This window comes from Dryobates pubescens, chromosome 1, assembly GCF_014839835.1.
Source record: "Dryobates pubescens isolate bDryPub1 chromosome 1, bDryPub1.pri, whole genome shotgun sequence".
NCBI lineage: Eukaryota > Metazoa > Chordata > Aves > Piciformes > Picidae > Dryobates > Dryobates pubescens.
In genome coordinates, this window is record NC_071612.1 from 20,582,224 (window position 1) to 20,601,837 (window position 19,614).

Sequence of the window (19,614 nt, forward strand, 5' to 3'; positions counted from 1 at the left end):
AAGCTTCTTCAGTAAGTCACACCCAAAGAATATCATCAGGTTTTTGGATTAATGTTTTGGATGAGAAGCTTTATTTATTTTTTTTTTTTAAAACAGACCCACCTATTAATTTCCTTAACAACTGTGCACTGTTACTCATCTTCAAGTCTGTTATTTTTGCCAATTTGAATTAACATGAAATCAACATGACAGCTGTGCTTCTTGAATAAATATTTAGAAGACTTCATGTTCTCTTGAGCATGATGTACCCTTTTCTAGACCATAGCCAAGGAGATGCCAGCACCTTTTCTAGACTCAAACAACTTCAAATTACCTGACACAGATTACAAAATATTCCTGGTAAAGACTGACGATAATCAAGCAAAAATATGAGACTATTAAGAACAGTCTAATATCTGAGCTACAGTAGAGAGATCTTGAACCTGAGATGCCTTCTTTCACACTGCAGTAGTCACTGATAATCCAGGCCACCCACCACATTTGGTCCTGAATACAGTTTTGCAGATCACATAATGCCTTCCAATGCAAATTATCACAGTTACCATCCAAATTGCAAAATTCCACTATTATGGTACATCATCTTTTTAGAAATATTCAATTCCCATGTGCTATGACATACTGCACAAAACCATCAGACAACAATAAACACAAAAAAATTAAATCATCTTTCTTGTATCCATACCCCTCCCTATGAGGGGGAGGAAAAACATGGTATAATTGCAAAAATAAGTGTCCTTGCAAAACCTGACAGTGCATCAACAATTGTTAGATCCAACCTGCTGACAGTATGAAGAGTATTGCAGATGTAGGACCTCAAGGATGATGTGGCATTAGCTACAGTGAGACTAATTTTTGACAGACAGTTGAAATGGAACATAACTTGTTCAAACAGACATCAACAACTCGTAGCAGGACAGACCTTCTTTGTTCATACCTCTAGATCAAGAATCAGAGAATCAAGAAGCCTTTCCCAGGAATGTTTTACCTGAGGTTACAAAAAGGTAACAAAATAAAAAGTAACAACATAAGTAATCCCATATGGTACAGAAGTTACTCTAATTAAAGTTTTAATTGAAACATGAAAATAAGGAACTTTTTCTGAATACTTCTTCCTCTGTTCAAGAATGTTAACTACAATTTCTGAAGGCTATGTCCTCTCTGGTCAAGTTGCTAAACACAAAGAACTAGCAAAAAGAACAAGTAATTCCTACTTTTACGTGATCTCCATTATCAAATCTGCAACCACAATCCACTGTAAGTGTTCTACATCCCAACAGGTAGGAACATCGGGCAAGTCCCTAACTAGCACGGTTAACTTTTTCCTGAAACAGCAGATACTCAGTAACTGAAAACAGAAAAGAAAGTCCTGGAAAGTAATTCCAACCACCAGTGATAAAATATTGGTTATTATTTCAAAAGCTCAGAATTTCATCATACTTTTTGCATCTGGAAAGCACAGTAATTGATTGAACACAGAAGCAAGATGATATATTCATATGTTTTAGCAGATTCCAATTTTATTATATAATTGAATTTGGTCTTAAATTACATGGATGTCAAATACTGTATCTTCAAATCCCTGTAAAAACATGAACTTGCTGTCCTCTTAAGACCCTAGTAAACAGAGAAGTGTCAATGTAAGAGACTTCAGAAGAACATGAAGTAACCATAATCAATAACAAACATTGATTTCAGAGACCAAGATGATAAGTTTGTTCTGACCATCATGTAACTTCCAGGCATGGTGACTCTGAAATCATGGGGTGGTATAAGGGAAAATAAAAGCACAAAGATTGAATAAATAAATACATTTTAAAATCAAGTTAAGGATGAAAGCTGATAGACCAGACAGGACTAGGAGCAAACTACTTTAATGGCAGACAGATTTGTGGGATTGGGATAAATAATTCATCCATCCTTTCAGAAGTCTTTGTAGTTTGTGTTTGATGCAAAATAGAAGTTGTTAGAGCAATGCAAAGAGCAGCAAGGCATGATCAAAGTGATCACGTAGGAAAATGGGTTTTGTAATAACATTTGGTTATATACATGAAAGACTGAACTGGTTTTGTTACAGCTGGGGGGGAAAAAGAGATTGTTGCTATAATCAAAATGCAACACAATATGATCCCGAAGGAGAATTGTAGTTCTGTAACTAGAAAAGTCCAGAATCAAATAATGACACAGAAATAATACCAAAATCAGACATAGGCCATACGGGCACATCTCAAGTGCCTCTGGTGTCATTCAAGAACACAGCAATGAATTTTAGAAGAGATTACATTCCTACATTACGTTAAATATCGTATCTCAATTTTGTGTGTGGTAACACGTCTTCCGTAACTGATGTTTATTTTGAAGGCTGTGTACTTCAAATACCCCACTAGCAAGCTATAAACAACACCGCACGCTGAGATTCCCAGAGACTTACTTAACCAAGTCTTCGATCTTGCAGAAAAGCAGCAGCTTGAGATGCCACTGATCTTGAATAAAAATAATTCCCCCCAAACCTCTTATTTCACTTTTTCTTAATTCTAAAAATGAGTCCATGTATGAGGACACGTATGTAGGCTAATACAGAAGAGAACAAGATCACATGAGACTTCTCAGTTACTAAATTTGCTATAGTTAAAATGGCCTTCAAGCTCTTTAACAAAGAAGTGTTTTCTGGGGGGTTGTTACCTTCAAGGACACAATAGACATGATATTTCTGTGCCCAAAACAGAGATAAACTGTTTTATTTTTTTGTTACATCTTTTAGACATAAAGAGAGGGGTAAATCATGAAAGAGAAGCCCTGGACCCACTGAAATCAAAGAGTTCCTCCAAGCAGGCTATAGTTCACCCGTATCAGAAAAACATTGCAGTGGTTACTTTTATTGTCATTTGAGTGCCAAGAAGCTAAGCTAATTTACAGGTATGGATCTGAGAGAAGGTATCAACAGAAGCAATCTTACTAAGTTAGCAATGAGCTATATTCTTCTTGGGGGGGGGGGGGGGGAAAGGAGTGAAGTGAAAAATAATTAAAAGCACTGCTCATGGGAGGGGGGAAATAAAAAAAAAATGAACACACTTACAACCCTCTATAGGTTGAAGCAAAAATATTCTGTTACACATAAAAGTTGAAAGGGAAAAAGGTAAGTAAAAGGTGCAACAAAGCCACGTGGTTTTTTTTCCAGGCTGCAGGATAGAGGGCCCTAATTCAGGTTTCCAGTAATAACTATTGACCAGAAGCATGATACATTCCAGTGCCTATATACTGATCTTATTCCAGATATAGAATTAATTAAAAGTATAATCAAAGTACCAAACAGTTAGGAGAAAACACAAGAGCAAACAGAGTGATGGCATACTGCAATAGATTAAAAGGAAAAATGTTAAGCTTTATGTTGTACTTCAAACACATTGTCTGCTACAGGTGTTCTCAGTGTGCTCTGCAAGCTCTCCTTGAAATCACTATTCCATTCCACCTGACAAAGTAGGAGAGCCTGGACTGGATATTCAAAACGACCTAAGGGAGTTGCAATGATAATCCACAAAGAGAAAACCTAAGTGCTTAAACCCTATGAAATGTCCAGCCCTTGCACTGATGAATCAAAACTGAAAGGCTGAACGGACTGCTTCATAAAAGCAGAGTTGTCTAATAAAGGTTGGAATGTACTTCCTATCTGGAATAGAAAAACAGGTATGTTACTGTATACTGTTCTCTGGAATGTGATGGGTTTGTTTTTCTACAAATACTTAGAGACTAGCTGCTTCTGTTCATAATTGCTTCCTCAAAATTTGGTATTTGTATTAAAATAAAGGATATCTGTCCTTCCAAAATGACTGTCATTTTACCACAGTAAGAATCTATCCATTTGTTAGCTCAGGAAGTTTACTTTGTTTTAGTACACGCTATCTAACAGCAGATGTGCATTAAAATGTATTGTTGCAGGATATATTAACCACATCACATGAACAAGCCAAGCAGCTGAAATAAGAAGCTACAAGGACCTTTTTGAACACAAGCAGCCTCCCTGATCTCTATGAAACTAAATCACCTGTCTGGTATTACTTGCACATATGGGAAAGACACAATAACCATGGCAACAGATCTTATGTGAGGCATAGTCTTATGCCTTGCAGCAATACACTTGTTCCACAACCGCTACCTACTCTACTAACACTCTTTTTTAACCTAAATGGATAACTCAGAGGAATCTACAGTATATCTGCAATGCTTACAACTCAGATCCCTCAAGATAAAATAGCTCAGGAGGTAGGAGGGAGGTGGGTTTGTTTGTAGTGTTTGGGGGTTTTTTAATCATTGCCTGCCCTCACATGAGCCATTGTTTGCATTTTTATCCAGACTATGAGAAGCAATTTTGAGTGAGATACTGTCAATTTCCAAAATGATGGTACCTGAAAAAACCTCAATGAACAAACTACTACAGAGAGACATATGTCTTGCAAAAAGTGAAAAGTGGAAGAGGGAAATCTTTAACCCTGATGTCCATCTCTGGTGTTCAGAGCTAAGTAGCTTTCAATAAGACTTCACATGCAACTCACCAAACACCATGCTGAAAAATTACATCAGAAACATAAAAATATTTCTCAGCCTCTATCTAACCTTACAGAGGTGTACAGTATAAGTCCAATATTGCCTTCTAACCATTATATACCCCCATACAGATGTATCTGCAAGTACGTTTTGCTAGCAGGTGGGCTCCAGAGTAAGACATTCTTTGGAAATAAAAGCTACCCCAGTTCTATACTGGTAGTCTCCATGTGTTAGGGACAAGGGGCAACAATACTGAGCAAGTGGTGGGCTTACCAACAACTTCAGGCTTGTCATTAGATGTTTTTTTCTAAATTTCATATAGTCACAAGAAACATTAAAGGTGATCCCAGAGACAGTGCTGTCTGCCATCCAGAATCTCAGGCCCACCATTTTAGACCTTTTTACTCTAGTAATTAACCACAGTTGTCTTTGTGAGGTGACCAATACCAGCAGAATAATTCAACAGTTCATATGGCACAAACTTTCTTAAAACTCAAATTAAACTCAATACCCTGCTAGTACTCACAAGTGAAAAAAGGCAAGAACACTAAAGAAACTCTCCTATAACATATTTGCTTACACTTGATAAGGTGTGGATCATTTTATTAGCTATTTTTCCATATATGGATAAATTCCAATATCTAATCCATTCTCTTTTCTACTGCATTCAGTTCTTATAGGATGAGCATTATGTCTTGTTTGTGAAACTGGGTGGAAGTTTTTAATGGTCATTTTCAGGAAGCATGCATCTGGTTTTTAAACTTGTTCCTTCCTAAACTTGCTGAAGTTGGCCCCAAAAATGTACCAGGAAATAACTGGAGGATGAGGGGGATGGGGGAAGAAACTTTAAAGACACCTTGTCTTAATTAAATCTCAAAGTGTTACTTCTTCCTGCTCAACTGAGTCACAGATAGCTTTAACATATCACACCTGACTGGGGGGGGAGGGAATGTGTCAACTTCAAGAATAGGTTCGTATTTCAGCTGCCTCCTGTAATTGGCATCCTGGAATTAATTAATGAAGTGGAACCAGCACATGCTTGAATGCAGCATAAAATTAAACATGGCAGGCAGCATAGAAAAAACACTGCTGCTTTCTTCAACACTCCTTTATTGAAACAAAATATAAAACAGTGAAGTCAAAATTAAAATTAACAAATGGATGTCAGTGCCTCTAGCAGTCTGTTTTACCATTTGGATCTCTCAGCTGCAAAACTATTACTTGAACAAAGAAGTACAGAAAAAATAGTTCTCCTACCTAATAAATGATGGCCTTTGACATTTTTAGTCTTTTGGTCATAGAATTAAATTTATGTGTCAAAAGCCATATGATTCTATGTGGCTGTTACAAACAGTCTCAGTCCGAACCTCTCAGCAGACAGAAGCAACATTTCAACTACTAATCCAGCTGCAAAGCCAGGATCAGGAATGCTGTCAGCTTCATGTACTCACTGACTCATGATAGGAATGCCATTTCTGTAACCTTTCTTCTTGATCAGTTCTTAGTGCTGAGCACAAGCCCATCAGAGATGAGGCCAAATACTTAACCGTTGTAGTATAGAGAACAATCTTTGAAGGGGTATAGACTGAAAAACCACCCAGTAATTTTTGGTTCCTTCTATTTATTTTCATTGTTAAGTAACACCAGATCATAATATGTGTATAACCCTGAAAGAGTTTCTTTACCCAATGGGAGATTTAAACAAATTTTTTTGGAGTTACTTTTAAGAAATGGGAATTTATGCAAGGTGCAATTAAATATGGCACAGCTTCATTACCTATGTAGCAATACCTACACATACCATAGGAACTGTTCTATAAAGTCTCTGTCACTCCTTCCTCTCTCGCTTGTGTTCGGGTTTGCAATTTAGAATGACCTCACACATCAGATTAAAAGGGAAAAAAAATAAATAAATGCTGCTGAATGCACTAATTCTTTGCTGCTTAAACAAAGGTCACTAAGAGGAAACTAGAGGATGAGAGGTTTACCAGTAAATGCATCCAGCACTTGTGGTCTGTTTAATGTTAAGAGCTGCTTTTTAAGATGTCCTCATGTGTATCTCTCATTTGTAGAGTTGTTCTAGCATACTTGAAACAAAGAACACCACAAAGAGGAAGTTCTTTTTAAAAAGCATTACAAGTGGCAAGTGTGAGCAAATATAAGCAATGATGTTTCTCTTGCTGGATAACCAATGAATGAAAAATTATTAATATGTTGACACTATTTATGTTTCTTGCCAGTGTAAATAAAGACCACTAAAAGACGCATGACAACAGCAAAAATCACAGTATGGGTATACTACTATTCCTACTAAAGAAATTATTTTGCAAACAAGGCATCTCAGTTAATGGAAGGGAATATTTTTCTTCCTAGCCTCAGAGAGAAAAATAATAAAAGAAATGTCTCCCTTCCAGGAAGCCATGGGGAAAATTATTTTCCCTGAGGCATACCATCTTAACTTCATGAGGAGTTAGGCAAAAGCTGCCAGTTATGCATGTAATTCTATTCACAACCCTAGATGCAGGTGGTGCCCTACTTTATTGGCCTTTCCCTTCCCCCACCTCCCCACTACCTTAAAAAAACAAACAAAACCAAAAGAAAACCCCACAAACAACAAAGCAAACAGCTGAGTTTAAAAATGCAAGGTGAAGGAATTATGTATGACCAATGGAAACAAAAGGGTCATATTATTCTCTGCTGTCTCTTTGCCCAGTTAGTGTATTTTGGGACTACTGTAAATGCAAACAAAGTGCCCATTTAACATGATGCTTTTAAAGCCTGTATGCCCCAAAATCATTTTGTATAGTGCTCTAAATTTGATTGGTACTTTTTCTTAGTATCACTAGGGAAAAATAAGCTCATTAGCTTTTTATAACCAGTGAAAACAAGCTACAGAATGGGTGATAGATGAAGTTCATGAGACCTGTGTGTCATAACCACAAATAATCTCGTAGATCCAGATAAGCACAAACCCAGCCTCCACGTCAGTTCTTTGGCCTGTTCCACACAGATATAGGCAGCGAGCTCATTATCTAGAAACTGTTAAAAATTTCATGTGAGCAGAACAGGGCATAAAAAGCTGTTTATCCTGGCAAGAGGTTCTACTCTAAAAGCAAAAATGTCCTCAAACATCAGAAGACACAAGCTGCTTGAATTCAGAGCAAATTTCACACAGTGCACAGGAAGTCACTGTGCTATTTTAAGAACTGATGGTACAAAAGAAAAAAATGTCGTAAAAGAAGCACAAATTAGCATGCTTCAGATGTCAGCAAGAAACAACAGAACATGAAAACAAATCTCCCCAAAATAACACAATGCTTACAATAAATAATGTATACAAGATATATACCAATACAACAATGCTCAGACAAGTCTTGGCTTCATGCCTCAGAATTGGCTCATTTGACTTAATTAAGAAGCAAACGTGGAGCTTTCATAGAACAGGTAACAAAAACTTCAACTACTCTGCACTATCTATAAATACATTCAGAAATTTACTTAGTGGTTAATTAGTAAATAGTTAATAGATATAACCAACACTGGTACATGCTCTCAAAGGATGCTTCTGCTCTGATAATAAATCCTGGTGCACAGTTTGCCTCTTTTGAAGTCCCATCCTGTTTACATCCCAGCATGTAGACAACTCTGACCACTTTTTAGACCCAACAATAGGTACACATTAGACAAAAATACAAATATCTTTGTATCACAGTTGTCAGCATCTAAATAAGGTAAGTAATAAATAAGAGCATATGCCTATTAAAACTTCCAACTTGTCTTTGTTAATATTTTCACACAATCAAGGGCCCCATTCTTTGGCTGAAATCAAAGGTTTCTGGAAGAAACTCCATTAACTTCACAGGAAGAAGAAATTTACTGCCAGCTTCTCTCCCTCCAGCAAAGGGCTTCCATTTGTTTTGTTAATTGTTGCACTTCTCAAAATCTGTAATTAGTTTCACTTAATTTCAAATGACTAATGTTTACAGAAGAGTAATAGCTATTAGAGGAGCAGCAAAGCTCTTTACCAAGGTTATATATTTAAGCCTCAACTATCATACATTCTCATTGGCATGTTCCGTAATTCAAAACTAAGATAAGTGAATAGAATTGTTCGAAAGATGGTGTATTCAAAGAAGGCCAAATAACACATAACCAGTTTTCACATTTCATTGAAGAGCTAGCTTATAACATAGAAAAGCAAAATTCTAAATTTAGTACATTGGGCTTAAATGACTGAATTGCAGATCCAATGATGCTATGAATACTCCTTGGAATTACCAGCTTACCTAGAGAGTTTACAGTTATACCAGTAGGAACGCATTCTTGGTTTATGGAATCTGTGTTCTTAAAAGCCTTAAAAGCCAGTTATTTATCCATCTAATACTAAACTAAAATGCTATAAACTGCCTCAACTTTTCAGGGGAAAAAAAAAAGGCACATAATTCTTAGTGCAAAGGAGTACCAAAGTCAAGCTGCTTGCATTCTGGGAAGGACAGCTTTAAAAAGATTGTACTTCAGTTTCCAACTCTATAAAATGTTCACTAAAGAAGTCAGATTACTGAGGTAAATCAAGGAAATCCTTCCTCCATGAAGGGATTAAGCTTTTAGGGGCAAACAAAACTCAAAGAGCAACCTCTCTCACCAGTACAAAGCAACTATATACAGTTTAAATAATACATTCTATGTACAAAAATAGCAGCTGAAAGATGCAGCATTTCCTAAGATGCAGCCAAATCCTTGCAGTATCGGTTTCCTTGAGAACAGTGGTGAAAAATATCAGCTAGGTTGTTATACAGCCACTGCCTTAAGAACTAATAGATCAATTAAAAGACCAGACCTTTGCATTCAACTAATAACCAATTTAGCTGATAAGACAAAAGAAAGCATAAAGTAAATGAAACAATCCTTACAGCAGATTTGGATTTGATCCTGCAGATTCAGAACTGAGTCAATGAAGACTGCATGTACGATACTTGCAGGTTTACAGCAAAAATATTGCATTTTGTACTAATTTATGTAGTTACCTAAATGAACATGTTCAAACAAGTGTAAAGGTCTCAGAAGTTACCACTAGAGATTTCTTTCCTCATACAGGCAGGATGATTTTATGTCAGTACAATGCTCGGCATAAACTTGAAAATTACCAGCCTCATGTTTCTAAGGCAGACTTGCAGAGTCTTGTACTGCCATGTGCAGTACAGGATCATTGCCTGTAGGTCCAAAAGTAACTAAATCATCTTGCTTAGCCTCCTGTATGTTAGTGCTTGCAGCTCAACCACCAAGCACACTGAGAGTTCTGATTCTCTTTTTTCTGTATTTTTGTTCAGCAGTAGAGCTGACACACTAATATTCTCTTGAGAAACACATTCCCAAACTTGTAAACAATAATGTATTAATTTTTGTAAAATGCTTTTAGAGCATTGCCAAACATTTGTTGGGTGTCTATTTGCTGGGGACATTTCCCCCTCCTTGCTGCTTTTCACATCATAGCATAGGAAACAGGGTGCAGTTGCATAACAAAGTGAGTCAGCAGCTGTAAGCAGATATCCTTCAGCTGTCCAGATTGCACAGCTACAGGAATAATGGAATGGTAGAAGTAATTAAAAAAATGTTTTCCCCAAGAGATAAGGAGACCTAACAGCTATCAAAAGAATTGGGAAATCACTGCTATGCAGAGGTCATATTCTAAAATTACCATAGCACTGAAAGATGCTCCCAGAGAAAACTAGTGAAACTCTTCTGAACAATCATGTTACACTTCTCTCTTTCAATAAACGTTAAGATTCACCTGCTTGAATCTTCCTACACTACTCTGCATTGAAGTCACCTTGGAAAAGAGGCTGCACTAGTATATACCTCTTCCAATTGGGGTCACTGGCATGGGCAGTGCACAACATGCCTCTACAGATTTTTACATTTTGGCCAAAATAACCTAGCAAAACAAGCAAGGACAGTCTTTTGTATTTTGCAGATAAGAATCTGATCGAGAAATGTTAGATGCAGCACTAAAGGTTACATGGAAAACTTAAGGCTAATTTCAAATAAATAAAAGTCTAGTAGACCATGTAACCTCAAGAACCCACACAAAACTATCCTTTTTTCTCCTCACCGCCCTTCAGCCAAACTAGAAAGTAATCAGCATAAAATTTTATGCAATACTGGTAAGATATACTTTACAAAATACAAGATCTATTTTACAAAATACTGGTAAGATTTACTGTTACGAGGGTCATCTTTATCTTTCTTGTTGCTAGGTTCTTACTCAGGAAGCTAGTGAATAAAGATTTTCCTGCTAAAATATAGCCTGCTTAAAAAACAAAAACATAAACCCATACCAAACCTAGTGTAACAGGTTTCTTCAGAAGATACAGGCAAACACAACCTAGTAGTTATGAAAATCAAGCCAACATACTGACAATAATACTTTAACTTCTCATTTGCTGAAACAAATACTACCTCTTCTGATTTGCCTAACCAAAAGATCAACTATTGCTGTCTTTTTCTTCATTAAAATGACCACCTTGAACTCTTGTAAAGCAAGAGGCATCATCTGAAATAACTTTGTAATCTTATTAGTAGATTCAGGCTACAGTGGTAAGTGTAGTATAAGACACTGTCCATATTCAGTGTATTTTATAGTCTTCCATTGATCTGAAGTATCATGTATGGTACAAGTCAGTGTCTTAAACTGGTTTGTGACTAGGAAAATCTTAGCAATAGATACAAAGAAACTCTAGACTGGATTGCCTGCAGATACAGCAGAGGCTTCTTAAAAAAACAACAAACCAACCTTGCAGAAAAACCAGTAATGAATAACTTCATTACAATTTAATTCAACCAAGAAAGACGAATGAGATAAATGGCCTCATGAGGCCTATCCTAACCCTATGATCTTACAGCAGCATACCAGTGTTTTTATGTACAAACTTAATTTCCTGTTATGGTCAGTCACTTCTAGAGACATATCCAAAATGTACCCGGCATTACATAAATTTATGGACTTCAAAATAAAGCCATGCTAATTCAATGAAAATTTGACCTGACTTCCTCTTGAGACTTCAGTTAGTACTGCACTATGTCAAACACTCCCAGCAGTTATTATCTGAAGATGAAGGGACCATCCTTCCCCTCATCAATGGAAAAATTATTAGACTGTTTTAATCAAATGTATACATAACTTGGAAAAGCTCAGCTCTCTCTCTAAATGGTTCACACACTACATTGCTTACACAGAGCTGTCATTTCTCTTACAAATTGTCCACATAGTCTATATTCACAGGATCACAGAATGTTAGGGGTTGGAAGGAACCTCCTGAGATCATCAAGTCCAATCCCCTGCTAGAGCACACTAGTCACAGCTCTCCAGCTGGACTTGGTACCATTGACCACCACTCTTTGCATTCTATTTTGTAACCAGTTCCTAATGCACCTCATTGTCTGTTCTTCTATCCCACACTTCCTGAGCTTACTCACAGCAATGTTATGGGAGACAGTGTCACAAGCCTTACTAAGGTCAAGGCAAACTACATCTACTGGTCTCCCTGCATCTACCCATTCAGTTACAGCATCGTCTAATGCTATCAGATTAGTCAAGCCTGATTTCCCCTTGGTAAATCCACAGTGACTACTGATCATCATCTTCTCTTCCAAGTGCCTAGAAATGACCTCCAGAATGAGCTGCTCCATCATTTTTCCAGGGGTGGAGGTGACTCATGGGTCTGTAGTTTACTGAACCTCTTTCTTGCCCTTTTGAAGACTGGAGTGACACTGGTTATCCTCTAGTCCTCAGGCACCTCTCCTGTCTGCCACGATTTTGCAATTATAGATTCAATTAAAAAATACAGTTACCAGTGATGATGCATAAAATTAAAATTTAAAAAAATATATTAAATTATACAATATTTATCACTATAGAACTAATATCAGCTTTTACTTAGACCTCCAAATAAATCAAACTGCAATAATCCTTTATTCAATTTCATAATAAAAATGTAACTACAAATCTTCATCAGGCATTTCTTAATGGCTATCCAACTTCACAGCCATCAATAACATCTGCCTAATTTCTGTTCACAAACATTCCCAATTCTGCCATGTTGAAAAAAAAGTACGTATCAAGCCTGATTCTGTAACCAAAATGTAATTTGAACTGAATTGAAACTTCATCTGATATCTTCCATTATGGAGGACTATCAAAAAGAAAACTAAGAGCAGGAAAAGGTATTAGCAAGTGACAGTAAGATATTACTACAGTTTGAGTTAAATCTCAGAAAAAAAGCTAGTTTTAACAATCATACTTCATTTAAGATACCAATAGACCAGCTTAATTTCTAGAAACTGGGTGAATTCATACAAGAGACTGTTTTCTTAACCAGTCCCCACATGCACAAGCACTCTGTAAAGACAGTTTGGACCACATTTCCAAATGATTTGGTGTATTTGTATAGATAGATCTGCACTGAAGATGCCCATCGTCATCATACATTTGCTGTTTTCACTAGAATCTGTGAGATTTACTGGAACAATTAGCCAAATTCTGAAAAGCTGCTCCAATAAAGTGTACTTGGGTTGTAACACTACACAGGAGCTCTGAGAAAACTCCAGATTGCACAGGAAAAAAAGAACGCAGCACAACCAGCAGATCATGTGTTTTTCCAAAAGAGCACTTGTAGGCCTTTTTAAATGAGAAATAAAGAATAAAAACATTGCCTGAAGATATACAACATTACACACTCCAAATAATATCAACAGCAGACAGTGTCTAGTCTTTAACTATCATATGATGGATTAATAATGGATTATGAACAGTCACTTTATAATGAAGTCTGAATCCAGATGGAGCACTGACCGCCTATGTGATAGAGCAGCATTAAAAAGTCATGCATAATTCAAACATATTGTATACATCTTTCTGAAGGCCTTTTCTACTATGAACATGCAATAGACCAGAGTGTATAGAAATAAAAAGACCAAGATACAATATACGTTTTAATTATCTCGACTCTGATTAGCTGATGTAAAGTAATCCTCTCTAAGCTTTTCAAAGCTAGCTCACCATACCTTGGCAATCAAATATTATTGAGTTTATAATTAAGTTTAATTAGGTCAAAGAATGTTTCTGTTACACTGACTCTCAAATACATAACAAATGATCACTCACTACTAAAAGCAATCAAAATTAATGAACTTTGATCTAGTGTATGCAAACGTAGCTTAAATCTGGGTAACTTTTTGTTTGTATTTTATATTGGAGTGTACTTTATTAACTTCCAAGTAGACAGATGAGCAGCAAGACTCCAGTACAGAATGTAATGTTTCTTCTTCTGAACAGGATTTAGCTGAAATAATGTTGATTTTATTCTGTAAAGAGCAAGTTTTGTATTAGGTTTTACCATCTTTTTGCTCTGGACATCTTCTGAATGACTCATGATTTTTGCAGAGCTGAGACTCATGAGGCACGTGGTATCACCTATTGCGGTTACAAGATTTCAACTAATTTGCAGTTACCCTTTTTGCTACAGTCATCAAAAAGACATTGCTTTTATTAATTTGCTGAGTGCTCTACCTAAAAATTCTCCAGGTAGCAGCATCCACCACCACTTTGCTTAGTGCCATGTTAACTATATTTAACAGTTCAAAATCCCCAAAGAACACTTGGCCTACAGAAGCTTAATGAATACCCTGTTTCCAGGAAAGGTGGAGAACATAGCTGGAGAATTGGCTGACTGACTGAGAAGTAGAAACTCTTGCACTCCTTCAGTACTCCACTAGACTCAGAAAAATGTTGCATAGGCTGAAGATGCACATTTCAAAGTCTGGATATCAGAAGAAAATAAAAAGTGGCAGCAGCAACAATGAGTGAAAACACAGGCAGAAAAGGCATGGAAGCAGCTCAGAATTCAGTAAGGAGAGACATTGTGTTTGCACAAGGAGGAATATACAGAATTATAGAGCTCTTGGGGAGGATAAATGGGGAAAAAAAGTACATGGCCCTCTACGAGCTTTAAAACTGTCTCAGTTTCTCTGTCCCTCCAAACTCTAAAGGGACTTCTATACAATCTAAAGTTTATTCAAGCCATGTTAATTATATAATGTCTTTAAAACAATATGCATTATTCTCTAGACTGAATACAAGTTCAGCCTTCTGGTGGAGGCCAAGATGAATGAAAACACATCAGATATGTTCATCTTCCTTTAAATATAGATTTCAGACTACAATGTTCATGCACTCAGCCCTCAGTCTGCTAGCCACATCTGTCACCAGTTATTACAAATTATTTGACATTGAGGGGATTTACAAATTCACTTATTTAAGCTAGCAATAAAATGAGCCAACACCAACCAGTCAGTTTAATAAGCCAGTTTATCAACTCTTGAAGCACCAATACCAGTCCAGATCACTACACAAATACAAATATCATTTAACATGCTTAGGCTACCAGTTGTTCTCCTGAGTCACCAAAGCTCCAACAAGCATTTCCTGAGAAAGGAAATTCTGTCTTTATGACTGGTTCCCCTGGAAAAGGCAGGTGTGTCTAGCAATGGTCAGTCATTGGAAAAAAAATAATAATCCATTTCCATAAATAGATTGCAGACAGATGATAATTTAAGACTGGCAGGAGACCCATGTATATGTTGCTTTTAAAAGTACGAAGCAATCCAGTCTGTAAACAGCTAACATGCTCTTTCTTTGCCATGCTCCACCCTCTCCTGGACAAAGGCAGTGAACAGATGCCTTTACAAAAAATGGAAAGTGTAAAAGTTGACCAGATCTTTCCACTAGCAAGCACAGAAAAAGAGGCATATTCCTGAGGTGATCCCTGTGAAGCCAATGGAGCAATGACTGCATCACAGAACTCACAGTACTTCCTTATATCAGCAGCTGAGTGAGCTGGGCAGAACTGGAGTCATCCACTTAATGATGTAAAGCAGGATGTATGGTGCTCAGGAAAGAACTGTGCTTATTTGATAAATATTCTATTTTATTATACTTAATTTTATTATGGATGCTGTGAGATTTATTACTTGTAAAAATTTAATAATATATCATTATCCCAGTTTAAATATAAATTCGTAACAGGGAACACATGCATTCAAAGTTTAATATCCTTAGGCACTGCCCTGGAAAATAAATGCTTTCACTGAGGATACACATATAAGTAATTTGGCACATCTTTTCAAAGACATAAGAGAGCCACCAGACAAAGGAACCTGGACATTTATTTAAATCAGGCTCCAACCAAGTGTAGAACCCTCACTACCTCATTGCAAAACTGTCATTGCTTGGAAGACAAAAAAAGGTAGTTTATTCGGCAAATTAAAGTAATCTCAGAACTGCCATGATTCAGGCTAAGGATGGATATCTGAAGCCAGAAATAGTAAAAAACCCCAGCTACTCAAGAAAGTACATGAAAGCAGAATAAACATCTAGTGATACACATGTAGTTTCCCCTTCCAGACTCCAGATGTAGACGAGTTCCAGCATTTCTGCAGGTGGCTGGTTTCACTTGGTCTAATAGCTGTTGATGGATTTTTATTCCATGGATTTGTCCAATCTGCTTTTTGAACTCTTGTAAACCTCTAATATCCAGAACACTCTCTTCCAGAATTCTGCCACTGTGTGCTAGGTGAGAAACTATTCCTTTTGGTTTACTATGAATCTGTACGAAGAGTTTCATTTTGTGCCATTATTCACAAGAGAATTAATAACCTTCAGATTTTGCAAAACTAATAACCTGCTATTTTTTTCCCAGTATATTTGACTTCAGTTTATATCACTTTCACACTATTTAACTATTTCTTGCATGAAAACTGTTCCAAACTTCTGATTATTCTGAGTATTTCTCTTCCCCTTCCCTGTGTTTTTGGGGCATAAGTTACCTTGTATACCTACAGTGGAGAGCATGACAGTAAGGAAGTGTGATTTTGCATGCTACCACCACAATGTGCTTCTGTAAGGTATGAACCCCTTCTTTCTGAAACTCACCTTTGTTTTGAAGTTCGCCTTTCCAAACATGAGAACAAAAGACAACCAACTCTCTGCCCTGTGACAAAATCTCTAACTGTTTGGAATGCCAGTCACAGCTCCCCTCTAATAGCAAAACCCCAACATGACAAAAAGCACATCTCTCCCCAATACAAACAGCATCTTCTAGCATGTCTTGCTTTTCTTGTGCTTTTTAAGCACACGCAGACAAAATACGTCTACAGTAAGTACTCCTCCATGGACTGCCAGATTCCAACTGCCCCAAATGCTACAATAGTCTATAATCCAGCTAGAAGACTCTCCAATGCTTTCTAGTGACATGAGACACCTGGGACTTAAGGAGCAACTATTCAACCTAGATGCATTCTCAGTGCTATCATTATCCATCAACAAAATACGACATGAAAGAAAAATCTGAAAGTTTATTTGCCATGTCCAGAAGGCTCCAAATGGTGATAGTGCCCCTTTACCAGGATGATTATAATCTAACTGGCAGGAAGACAAGTCATTAGGAAACGTATAATATTTCCTGCTCAACTTGTTTTAATGTCAACAGCACCAAGTTTTGATGGGCACACTTGAACCATTACCTAAAGCTAAAAAACCTGAGAGCATTGTTCTGAGGTTACATGCCAGGCTGATTTGCCAAACCAAAGACACTTTCCCTCTCAAAGGAAGACACCCTGAGAGTTGAAGTCTTCTGTCACAGTCAGAGGCAAACTAGCCTGAACACCAACTACTACCAGCGGTGACATCCCTGTCACACATGTTGAATAGGAAAATGGAGTGTTCTAATGTGTGTGGAAGAGCTCAGATCAAAGTAAGTTTCAAAGATACACGACACAGCATATTCTGTCTGGCCATGATGTGTAAGACAATCACTACTTTCTCGTCACAGAAAAAAGTGGTGACAGGCTTGAGGCAAAAAAGGTAAATAAGCTACTTCAATTCAGAAGTAAGATCATATTAGAATACCCTTTTCTAAAAATTCACCTATTAAATATAACTTTTAAAGCAACATTTAAATCTTTAGCTATTAGCCAAAATATCCAAGTAATTTCTACAGCTTCCACACAGAAGAATTACAAGAAAAAAATGCATACCCTTTACAGAAACATGAAAATAGTTTAACCCAGCATTTTCCATCCTGGATCACAATCAGGCTTCTATAAAGCTATCTATCTGTCCACAATAAATAGCCAACAATTTTGAATCTTTCCCTTAAGAATAGTAATTCCTTTAAAATTCCTTTAAAGGAGTAACAATTCCTTTGATGTTGGGCCCACTGTAAGGTTTAATGCGATTAACTAACATTAAAGTATTAGCTAACAGACGAGGTCAGGCTACTGTGGGTTTATGATCTCCTAAAGAGTGCTTGATTCTACTTGAAGTGCCCACAAGAGCTTACATATGTCTGCAGCCATCCAGGCAGATGAACCTTTAAATGTATTTGCCTCTTGAAAGAACAGGTAAATTTGAACACTAAATTAAAATCTGATGGTTATAGAAACGGCAGCATGAGGTTTGACACCTGCTAATATATAACAAACTGTTAAAGCAGGTAACTTGCGTTCTCTATCTTTTAACTTAGTTTTTCTGTCTGCACTACATGAGAGGTCTACAGAAAGGGAAAACTGGTTCAACAGCTGACTGTAAACAAAACACTGTTTCCTGATGTCTTCATATCTGAAACGTGTGACAGCACAGCGTAATTGTATGTAATGTGCACATTGCTTCAGCAGTGACACACACAGGTCCCACAGCTGTCACATTTCTCAATTTCACACCACCAGCACTAATCACTGACATAAATCAAATTTCTCACACAGCCATGCAATGGGATAAAAGGTCTGGTTTTAAGCTTTGATATCTACTAGTGAGAGGTTCACAATAAACTGCCATTCTCACACTTCATTTTTCTCTTTAAAGGTTTTACTACAGAAGAATGAAAAGTAGCAATATATCGAATTCACTTTTTAGTAATATGTAAGAACAATGCTATGTATGAAAACAATGAAGCTGAGCAGATGAACGGGTTTGTTTCTAAGTTCCCATAATAGCCATATTTTAGTTGCGGGCAGGAGTAGGGGAAGAGAAGGAAGGCAAGAAGGAAAATGAAATTACTCACACTTGTGTCCAGGCTGCAGATACTGATTGTGTCTTCATCTTGAGTACTCTGTTTTCTTTTTTTCTATAAAATAAAATTCAAAGAAAAGCTCAGTTTTGATGAACAGCACCAACTATCACTAGCTCAATCCTGCAACAGATATAGATAATGACATATATAATATACAGAAATATGTGCATATATATTTATTTTCTATCATCACCATTATAATCACCATGCATGTGAATATAAACTGTTTTCACAGGTTGAAGAGCTACTTATTAGCACATCAGCAAATTAAATGCTGTTCCTTTCTCTCCTCAAAGAAAGAGAGGTTTCTAAACCTACTAAAATCAAAAGTAATTATTGTAGATTATAAACTACTTGATATGAACTTTGGTAACTAGTGACACTTTCAGGGGAAACTCTTATTCTGTGTTAAAAGCCTGTAAACAGACTTTTCCAAACATACATTCAGCTATCAAGTACTATTCCCAGACAGCCAACATTACACAGTGAGCATAACAGGTGAAATGTATTGCAAGAGTTGGATTAACTTATATTTGGATTTCAATATCCACATCAGTGACTGCATTCTGCTCTATATTCAGGTTTTGGCTCAGAAAATAGCAAGCCCTCTCTCATGTCATTTCACAGGTTCACCACAAGACTAATCTCCATGCCCTTCAAAGAAGTATGAAATTTCATTTCACAGAGCTCTACATTTTTCACCAGACCTGGAAAATTTAGGAAACAAGAGAAGTCACAGAATACATGATCCTTATTTATCCAGCTGTGTTGTCTTCCACTGTCAACTAGAGATAACCATTCACACATAGTAACAGTCAAGATTTAGTTTCCAGTCTACAAAAGTCAAAGATGAACAATTTAAAGAACAAAAAAACCCACAGAGATGCCACACAGAATTCCTATCTTATGAGACAACAAAAGCTCAACAAAAAGGCAGAAACTGCACATTGTA

The 19,614-nt window shown here is 36.8% G+C and overlaps 1 protein-coding gene across 2 annotated transcripts in view; it reads right to left on the reverse strand.

Moving 5' to 3' along the window:
• The window catches only part of ARHGEF3 (Rho guanine nucleotide exchange factor 3), a 116,877-nt gene that overhangs the window by 37,178 nt on the left and 60,085 nt on the right, over positions 1-19,614 (reverse strand). For both annotated transcript variants that reach the window (XR_008462292.1, XM_054162256.1), the window contains exon 4: positions 18,654-18,716. Coding sequence is in view for 1 of the 2 variants with exons in the window: in XM_054162256.1 (XP_054018231.1) it covers positions 18,654-18,716 (63 nt within the window). In the remaining variant the exon portion in view is untranslated. The remainder of the gene's footprint in view (positions 1-18,653; positions 18,717-19,614) is intronic.